Source organism: Coffea eugenioides, chromosome 2 (assembly GCF_003713205.1).
Source record: "Coffea eugenioides isolate CCC68of chromosome 2, Ceug_1.0, whole genome shotgun sequence".
Classification (NCBI taxonomy): Eukaryota; Viridiplantae; Streptophyta; class Magnoliopsida; order Gentianales; family Rubiaceae; genus Coffea; species Coffea eugenioides.
Genome location: NC_040036.1, coordinates 7,620,226 through 7,629,294, shown reverse-complemented (window position 1 = coordinate 7,629,294; position 9,069 = coordinate 7,620,226). Strand labels below are relative to the sequence as shown.

The following is a 9,069-nucleotide window of genomic DNA, read 5'->3' as shown; positions in this document are numbered from 1 at the left end:
CGAGTCGAGCTCGAGCTTAAAAAATAAAAAATAATTATAATTATTTTATTTTTAAAAATAAAAAATAATTTTTTAAAAAAATAAATAAAATAATAATTTTTTAAAAATAATAAAATATTAGGGATATATATGTAATTTTACTATTAAAATAAAAAATAAAAAATATATATATAATTGAGCTCGCGAACCAACGAACTTAATATTTTTGAGCTCGAGCTCGATATTGACGAGCTCGATTCGCGAAACGCCCTAGTCGGTACAAAGACATCTAACGAGAGGATGGCACCAGAAGCAAAAGACAATTGTCCAAAAACGTTATAGGTTTGCAGTATCTCTACCTATTATTAGATGTCTCTCGTGGGCTTCTGGGCTAGTAATATGTCTGTTTCCTTTAAAGAAAGACTAGACCCTTTGTTGGGCCTGTATCACAACCATACATAACGACTGCCTTGACTGGATGGCGCGCGTGGAGACGCAACAAACCCAATTTCTGCAGCACTTTCCAAATGGTATAAAACGAGTAGCGACTAGCGAGAGAGAAGGGATAAAAAGTTGAAAAACCGACCAACACTCAGCACAGAATACAAAAAGCGCCTGAAGCTTTATGGCCGGCGACTCCCTCCATCACCATCATCAAATCTCCGATCATACCCCTCTGTTTTCCTCCAACTCCTGCCCAACCCTTCCCCTCCGATCACTTCCGCTGCTTCCTTTTCCGTCGTTAAGGTACAATTTTCTTCCCTTCTAAACCCTAGTTCTCTTCCAAGATTCCTACTTTTCGTTTGATTTGTACTTTTTGCAGCATCAACTTTGCTGCCTGCATTTATTGCTTGCCAATTTCTTTATCTTTATGCTTTTTTTTTTGGGTACTGTAAATTCACTAATTAAATATGAATTTGACCACTTTTTTCCCTTTTCTGATTAAAGCTGAATTTGACTGGGTTGATCGGGTCAAAGCTCACCAATACTCTTCTAAATTGTATAGTGAATCCTATAATTTAGATGCTTGCTCACCGATAGTTTAGTAGTTTGGTTTATTGATCCTTTCTTGGTGTTTTGTATTGGGGAAAGAAACTGCGGTTTAAATGTTTCAAGGAAGTTCTCTAATTATTTAGCTTGGAAAGTATTTTTCGGGCATCCTGATCGTGATTTGTTTTACCTCTCAAAAAAGGATTTCTTCCGCAGTAAAATTCTAATTCAAGCTAACCAATGACTTGTTGACTTGTACTGAAAATTCATCCAAATGACGTTTTATGCACAGATTGTTCATTTTTCTATCCTGCTTGCCTTTTTTTCTCATTTATGTTTCATAGACTATGAAATTCAGAAACTTTATCCAAAGATTCTCACCCTTTGTGCGTGGAATTCACTATAAAGTTCAGCAGTTTGAGTATTCAACTTTCAGTGCATGGTCAAAACAATTTCCTCAGATAGCGTTTTATGTGTTTAATGCTGGTGTGTACAACTAACTACCCAGGTTGGTTAAACTTTAGAAACCATGAGTGATACGATTGATTTAACTGGAGATGGAGGTGTCTTGAAGACCATTGTTCGGCATGCCAAACCTGATGCAATTGCTCCATCGGAGAGTCTTCCACTTGTAGATGGTAAGTTCATATGAACAGAATGTCAGTTTAAACATATCCAGCAGTTTTGCTAGTCATACAAACTAAGGGCGTAATGGAATTAATCCACCATGGGAAAAGTTTTAATCTGGTTTCCCATTGTAAGAATTACTTTAATTTAGTAATTGCTATATCGGTTAAGAGGCACATAGGACTAGTGGGCTTGACTGATAATGATTAATTGATTTTTCTTCTGGATGCAGTTCATTACGAAGGTATTCTTGCTGATACTGGTGAAGTTTTTGACACTACCCGGGAAGATAATACTGTTTTCACATTTGAAGTGGGCAAGGGCTCTGTGATTAAGGCTTGGGATGTTGTGTTGAGAACTATGAAGGTCGGTGTCCTGTTCTCATAACATAATTTGTTGTCCAGATAAATTACTTCTTGCATATCATGGGTTTCTCCAGGTTGGGGAGGTTGCAAAGATTACATGCATGCCAGAGTATGCATACGGAAGTGCTGGTTCTCCCCCAGAAGTACCCCCTGAGTAAGAGTTTCCTTCTCTAAAAAATTTCCCCCTCTTTTAAGTCCAGCTTATAATTTCACTTGACAACAGAAGTGAAACGTTCTAGATGTATCAGGCAAAGCATTAGCAGTCCAAGTTCCACTGAGTTTGTCAAAGATAAAGGAAGCCAAATATCTTTTTGGTTTCCATTGGCTTATTGAAATACTCCAATCTTTTTGGGTCATTATGCTCCTCTACTTGCGTGAACTGGTTAAGTGAAGAAGACCACTTACCCAAAATGTGGTCTCCGGCGTCCATGAAATAGTGACTGTCACTGCAAAACGAATTGAATTTTTAAGTGGTGATATCTGGAGAAGTATCATCCTTTGTAACTTCCCAATTAACTTAACTAGAAATGATCCGTTACATCTATTTTTGGGTTGCTAGCCGGATTTAACTTTCCAAACTATCTAATGCTGGGAACTGCCGTTTTTATCTAGATGGCATGCCTAGTGATTGTGTTTACCTCGTGAAGTTTCACTTATTGAGTTTGTTTATTCTTGGATCACCTTTCTCATTCTTGTTTAAAACTAAGTTGCATTGTTGTCAAATGATGTGCTGCAGTGCGATACTCATCTTTGAGGTGGAGTTGGTGACGTGCAGGCCTAGGAGGGGTGCAAGTCTGAGTAGTGTTTCGGATGAAAGGGCTAGACTGGAGTAATTTATTTCTTGTCAATCATTCACATTTCCGTTTAAGTCAGTGCAGTATGAGATTTAGACTTATTCTATCTCTTTGCTCGTTTTGACAACCAGGGAGCTCAAGAAACAAAGGGAGGTTGCCGCTGCAACCAAGGAGGAAGAGAAGAAGAGGAGAGAGGAAGCTAAGGCAGCTGCTGCTGCTCGCATACAAGCCAAGCTTGAAGCCAAAAAGGGTCAAGGCAAGGGAAAGGGTAAAGGAAAATAGAATTGTCTTTTTACAATTAAGTTGCAAGGAATTAATCAGAGATATTTCCCTAGATTGAACTTTAAAATATCTGAAGACGATCTACTGTGGTGATTTATAAAACTGTAACCTGTGATTTATGATGGGTTAGCTTCTGAAATTTCTTGGCTGTTTTGTCGTGAGTTTTGCGTTTACAAGTTCTGATGCACTCGTTAGACGATTTTTTGGTGTTTTTAACTGCAAAGTTTGGACAGACTGTATAAGATGATTGAAGCTTCAACTGAACAGATGAACGAATGCTACCGTATATGATTAGGTACTGCAAAATTGCAGTGAACTGATTCAGTGAAAACAGTCGCGGCCTCAGTTTGATTAAAATTGCAATTGTTGTCTTATACCAGAATGATTAAAATTGCAATTGTTGTCTTATACCAGAATAGGCGATATTTACTGGGCCAAGAGCACCCCCTCGAGTAAAAGCTTCCACAGCCGGTTGACCAAAATGAGGATCCCAAATTGCATGAGCAATAGGTCTTACGTGTAAAGGGTCCTGTACCCATGACTCAAAATTTCCTTGCCAAGCTACATGAAACAGATTTCCGGAAGTCCATAGAAAAATTATTGCTAATTGACCAAAGTGAGAAGCAAAAATATTCTGATAAAGACGTTCTTCAGTAATATCATCATGACTCTCGAAGTCATGTGCGGTAGCAATACCAAACCAAATACGACGAGTAGTGGGGTCGATCGAATGCCATAACCTCCCAACATAGTCCGGTGTAGGAGATTCATGTTACCAACCATCTACAAAGTGTTGATTTTTGGTGCAACTCTGCTGTATACCGAACGAAGCTATCATTAGGTAGGTCACGAATAAAGTTGGGGTTGAGAAATTGTGTTCGGATTTTGGATGTTATCAAAGGTAATTTAAAGCAATTTATTCTCATGCTATGCCAAAATCATTACAATAATGGTAAACGGATTTATAATTTCAAAGCATGAGTAAGCTAAGACATTTAGTATGGTTACTGAGGAAGGACTACACCATGTATGAAGCATCCATTTCTTCCTCTTGGCCATTCGGATGCCAGCCTGATGCAGCTCGAAACTTGCAAACAGGGCATGTTCCTTGCTGACACAGCCATGGATCAATGCAGTTTGCATGGAACTGCAAAAGTTAAAACCAGAATCTTAAGCATAGCATTTACAAGGCCAACCTACCCCGTGACATAATCTGCCTCTGTGAATAAGTATTCTTAATTTGAAATATACTTCAAGGTCATAAAAGACCAAAACATTAGATGGCAAGGTCTTAGATCTTTATCAAAATCATGAGCGTCCATTTCTATTCTAAATTAAGGAGCTAGAAATGCCAAAACGTATTGAGCTTGATTTCAAGGATTTACGGTATTGAGAACTAACAGAATATAAGCATAGCTCCACCCATGTTGCAGTGGAAACTACTGTGTCAAGGATATTGTCTAGCAGGGGAAGTTAATTCCGAATAGAGAGCAGTAAATAACTTACTCTTCCTGGTATCCTAGAAACATCATAGTCATTGGAGCATTGCACTGGCATACTCACTTTCAATAGTTCTTCAATTTTGAAATATGACCAAATTTAAGTCTTCCCGCAGAAAGACCAAATTTAGATCTTCAAGTTGACATTATGACACTTAATGTACCAGAGTTGCAATTGTAACCCATCAGGCTGTGTTCACAGCACAGGTCGTTTTTTGAGTAGTTAAACACCAGAAACACAATAAGAAACTCTAAATGATGTATTCAAAATGACTTCCACTTAGTAAGAAGGAAGAGGAATCCAATGTTGTTGCAAAACAAAGACAAACCTGATGCAAGCATGGCAAAGTGCGGACAAGTTCTCCCACATCAACTTGCTCCAAACAAACACTGCAAGTCAGTTCATCATCGCAGGCCTTTGTGCCCCCAGCTGCATTGGGAGGGTCTTGCTTCTTCTGCTTGTGAGTGAAGTAGAGAAGTTATTACAGTTTCTACAGATCATCAGAGCAATTTCCATATATCATCCAAGCGACCAGAGAAATTGTATGCTTGGATACAGAATCCATCTCTGTGTTTTTGCGAGGAAATCAAAGCCTCTAGGATCGAAAAAAGAGATTACCTAAGCAAATCACCTTAGGGTGAATAATGATTTGACCTTTTTCACATTCTGCTGGAAAGTACACAAGGAATATAGTGGATAAAAAACATCTGATTGATTTTCGAGTACTTACATGCTTATTATTCAAAAACCATGTATCACCAAATGAAACACAAACTTTGGGCAAACAATGTTAGCCTCTCAAAGTGAACGAACCTAATGATAAAAAAGGGAACTCGTTTTCTGACTGATAAAAACAAAAGATAATGTTACATGGTTCAAAATATACAGCTATGACCATGATGCAAATAAATCTGGTAGCATACACAGGGGAGAAGATAAATTTTCATATCTTAAAAATAGGTAGAACTATCTGAATGATATGATATTTGCGCAAAAGGAGAAAGGAAACCACCTCAACTGAGGATGAAGAAGCCGCCTGCTGAACTGATGAGCCAGCACTGTCCAGAAAAGCAGAATCAAGACATGTTAATTCCAAGATAAACACAAAGCAACTATACAAGTCATCCATGTATTTAGGGAAATAAATAAGGAAACAATGTTTAAACTTACAGATACCCCCATCCCCAGTCATCCATATATTTAGGTGAAATAAATAAGGAAACAATGTTTAAACTTATAGATACCCCCATCCCCCGTCCTCCTTAGTGAGAGGCTGAGACTTCATATAAATATGCCAAGCTAACTAGGCCAAAGTTCTGCCAGTCCTGCAAGGCGGATATCTTGCAGAAGCAGCTATCAACTATTTTGTGATTTTTCAAATAAAAGTTGAGCTGCTGATAGACAAGCTCAATACAAACACACAAAAAGAAGGTTGGTTGGCACCCTCCTAATTATAATCATCTAAATGTAGGAGTAGGTTATGCAAGATGCAGCACTGACACAGGTGGACAGGACCAATTAATGCTAGTGCTTCTTATTTGGAGAGGGGGGGAGGAAGGTGCATAAAGCAGGATTAGGAAGGCAGGGAGGGCAGGGACCATACTGACTTACCTTTGAGGGCCAGTAACCTTATATTTGTGAACAGGGAGAGCATTTATCTCTTCCTCAGTCATTGAAGGACCCGTTGGAACATTGTCAGCATCTAGTGCCCTTAGAGTTTCGTAATCTGAATACAGCAACAAAACATTTGGTTCATTTTTCTCCTTATTGTTTTAATCAACAAACCGACAGATATTAAATGCGAAAAAAAAGGATGCCAAAATTTGTTTTTCTTTATTTCACCTGTGTTAGAGCAAAATCAAAGATTCTTACCAAGGTCATCAAATTCCCGGTCTAGAAGTGCAAGCTGGAGTCTAAGACCATGTAGTCGCCCTCTGGTTGCGAGGGCAATGGAAGGTGGCATATGCAAACGCAGCTCTGTATGACCAAGAAGGCCACTAGCTGCCACAGCATGAGCTTGAGCCTGAGCTTGTAGCTGCTGACAAGTTGCATACATTCGTAGGGTTGTTGCCATCAAAAAGACAGCAAGTACCAGCCAGAGCTAAAAGGAAGCAAAGCTTAGGTTTTCATAAGTGCCAAATTAAGATAGAGTCTAACAATTCACCAGTGAAGAGAATACTAACCAGAAAGTTGGGTGACATTTGATGGGAGTTAAGAATCATGAACAGCAAAAGAACTGGTTCATAGAAAGAAAAAGAAATTATATTTTGCAAATTTTCAGTGAGTCACTCAAAACCAAAAATTCCCAAACTGTTAAAAAGGTAAGCACCTGTAACAAGAAATGCAAGAGAATTGGTATTAACTGGTCGGGCTCCATGAACACGCTGAACAAAAGGAGTAAAAGATGTTTGGAAGCATAATCAGTTTTACAAGGCATCTTGAACCGTGTAACTTTACAAATGATGTAAAGTAAATTTTACAAATTGTACAAGGTTAATACCACTGTACGACGCTCCGGAATAAGCCCTGGGAAACCAGTTTCTACATCTGCTCTAGTGCCTCGGAACACAAAACTCATGGTCTTGTTTTCCAAAACGTGGATCTATCTCCACAGAGACTCCAGAGACTTCAACAACCAGAGGATGAAACAGAGAGTGAGAGCAAGAGAGCGGGAGAGAGCAAAAATAGATTTCCAATCAAACCCCATTGACATACTATCACGCCTCACAAGGACACAAGCATGACATGCGACATACAGCTAAAAGTAAGTTTTTTTTTTTGGGGGGGAGCCTGGAAATTCAAGGAAGATCATGAGATTTAAAACAGACCATTCCTATCCTTTCAAAATTCCATCCATTCAAGGAAAACTGGCAAGAATTGCATTGAATGAACAATGCTTTAATTGTCTCTCATCTTCTTAACTATTTTCTTTCCTGTTTCCTTAAAATTCGTCACCATTTTCTTCCTTAGCTATTTCCTTATCTCTATTTAAAAATTCTCATGAAAAGCTTAATAAACAAGTGTCCCATTTCATGATTCTTGGTTTGAAGATAATCACTTCAGGACCTGGTGCTGATATCAAGATAATCGTTGTATCAGTAGCATAACAAACACTAGGTCCTTAGTATTAAAAGGAGCTGTTATCATCCTTATCAGTTTTTGTTCGGTGAAATCCTGCATGCACTCTCCAATGGCATGAGTTGATGCCTTGTGCGGCTAAAATCGGAACTTCCTAAAATGCCATACAAGTCACTAAAAAGAAAAACAGTTCAGTAAACAGATGCACAGGAGCCAACGCATAGACTGCCCATTAACTCTTTTCACAGCAGTCCTTCATCATTGAGTTACTCAGTACTTTCAACAGAAATGACCTAGAATTTAGCCCAAATACAGCAACATTCATACAATAACAGGACAACGAAGATTTAAGGAAATACAATTATTAGTGCCATTATTATTTGCATTTACATAACATAAGAAAGTAGGAATTCGTTCCCAATCCTGTCCATTTACACAGAAACCCAATTTTTTGTCATATATCGGATCACAAACTCCCATCAATACTCAAAAGCACAAAAAAAAAAGCACTGTCACAATTTCGGAAGTAGAATCACTAATTAATTAGATACCCAAACTTAATTTTGATTAAAACAATCTACTTCTTTCTGCGTAGAAGGGAAAAGGTTAGTACACAAATTTGGTAACTAGGGTTCAATAATACACTTTCTCATCAGTCACAATTCTCCAATTATTGAGCAAAAATTCAGCTTCAGTAACAAAATAGATAATAATCTCCTTCTAAATTGATCATTGACGAAACAAAATCATAACATTTCATCAAAATCGTCAAAATTCCAGCTACATAAATATGCGGAAATGATAACGGACTTACAGGAAGTGGTTGAATGGAGAAGAAAGAGATCGAGATGACTTAGAAGAATGGCATTCATAAATTAAAAATGAAATCTTTCGTATCTCCTCCCCTAGTCCCCTTTCCCTCTCTAAAGTCTCTCGTCCTTATTACTCTCTACTCTTTTTCTTTTTTATTATTTTTTGGTTATTTGCGAGGATTTTCTATTTTCGTTCAGGGTCAAGAAGGACAAAGAATGAGTTTGGGACGCGAGAGGGACAAGAGCTGACTCGGTAACTGTTGGCTTTTTCTAAATTTTGTCTCTTTTCTGGTGGTACATTTTTTCACCCCACTAAAGCTATGGATGGTTGGAAACAGTTGCTCTGCTTAAACCACGGAGCTGGAGCCTGTCCAATTCGGTTCGATTACTATAACTAGTGCTTAAACCACGCTCTAATGTATGTGCAGTTAATAAAAAAATATATTTATTAAAATTATCTCTTTAAAAAGTATTTTTAAATGAGTTTTTTGGGTTAAATTTTATTAAAAAGATAATGGAAGTGGAGCAAAATATGTAGGTTAGGAGCAGAGTATCAAAATAGTTGATTCGAACGGATTTGGATAGATCGTAATTAAATAATGATATAATTAGATTAATTCATTTATGTTCATTTAATAAATG

General features: G+C 37.8%; 2 protein-coding genes across 3 annotated transcripts; one reads left to right on the top strand and one right to left on the bottom strand.

The window, feature by feature from the left end:
* Positions 1-539: 539 nt before the first annotated feature.
* On the top strand, positions 540-3,198 carry LOC113761534 (peptidyl-prolyl cis-trans isomerase FKBP20-1). Of its 2 annotated transcripts, none has more exons than XM_027304560.1 (6): positions 540-726; positions 1,494-1,607; positions 1,829-1,962; positions 2,036-2,115; positions 2,698-2,790; positions 2,887-3,198. In XM_027304560.1, exons 2-6 carry the CDS (start codon positions 1,499-1,501, stop codon positions 3,035-3,037), a joined length of 567 nt encoding a protein of 188 aa, XP_027160361.1. In that variant the 5' UTR covers positions 540-726; positions 1,494-1,498; the 3' UTR covers positions 3,038-3,198. The 2 variants fall into 2 exon arrangements, with proteins under 2 accessions (XP_027160361.1, XP_027160360.1); XM_027304559.1 differs by having other exon boundaries at positions 1,478-1,607.
* A 703-nt stretch (positions 3,199-3,901) lies between these two features.
* LOC113761470 (E3 ubiquitin-protein ligase SDIR1) lies at positions 3,902-8,690 on the bottom strand. Its single transcript, XM_027304470.1, has 9 exons — positions 8,430-8,690; positions 7,038-7,163; positions 6,867-6,921; positions 6,721-6,773; positions 6,410-6,638; positions 6,149-6,263; positions 5,550-5,595; positions 4,866-4,991; positions 3,902-4,184 (listed from the first exon to the last, which is right to left on the bottom strand). Exons 2-9 carry the CDS (start codon positions 7,113-7,115, stop codon positions 4,056-4,058), a joined length of 831 nt encoding a protein of 276 aa, XP_027160271.1. The 5' UTR covers positions 7,116-7,163; positions 8,430-8,690; the 3' UTR covers positions 3,902-4,055.
* Between the last annotated feature and the right edge of the window lie 379 nt (positions 8,691-9,069).

Coding starts and splice junctions, on each gene's coding strand:
- LOC113761470 (XM_027304470.1), bottom strand. CDS start 7,115: ATGAGTTTTGTGTTCCGAGGCACTAGAGCAGATGTAGAAACTGGTTTC. Junction 6,264..6,409: donor CCGGGAATTTGATGACCTTG/GTAAGAATCTTT, acceptor TGCTGTATTCAG/ATTACGAAACTCTAAGGGCA. Junction 4,185..4,865: donor CTTTGCCATGCTTGCATCAG/GTTTGTCTTTGT, acceptor TAACTTTTGCAG/TTCCATGCAAACTGCATTGA.
- LOC113761534 (XM_027304560.1), top strand. CDS start 1,499: ATGAGTGATACGATTGATTTAACTGGAGATGGAGGTGTCTTGAAGACC. Junction 2,116..2,697: donor CCCCCAGAAGTACCCCCTGA/GTAAGAGTTTCC, acceptor GATGTGCTGCAG/TGCGATACTCATCTTTGAGG. Junction 2,791..2,886: donor GATGAAAGGGCTAGACTGGA/GTAATTTATTTC, acceptor TTTGACAACCAG/GGAGCTCAAGAAACAAAGGG.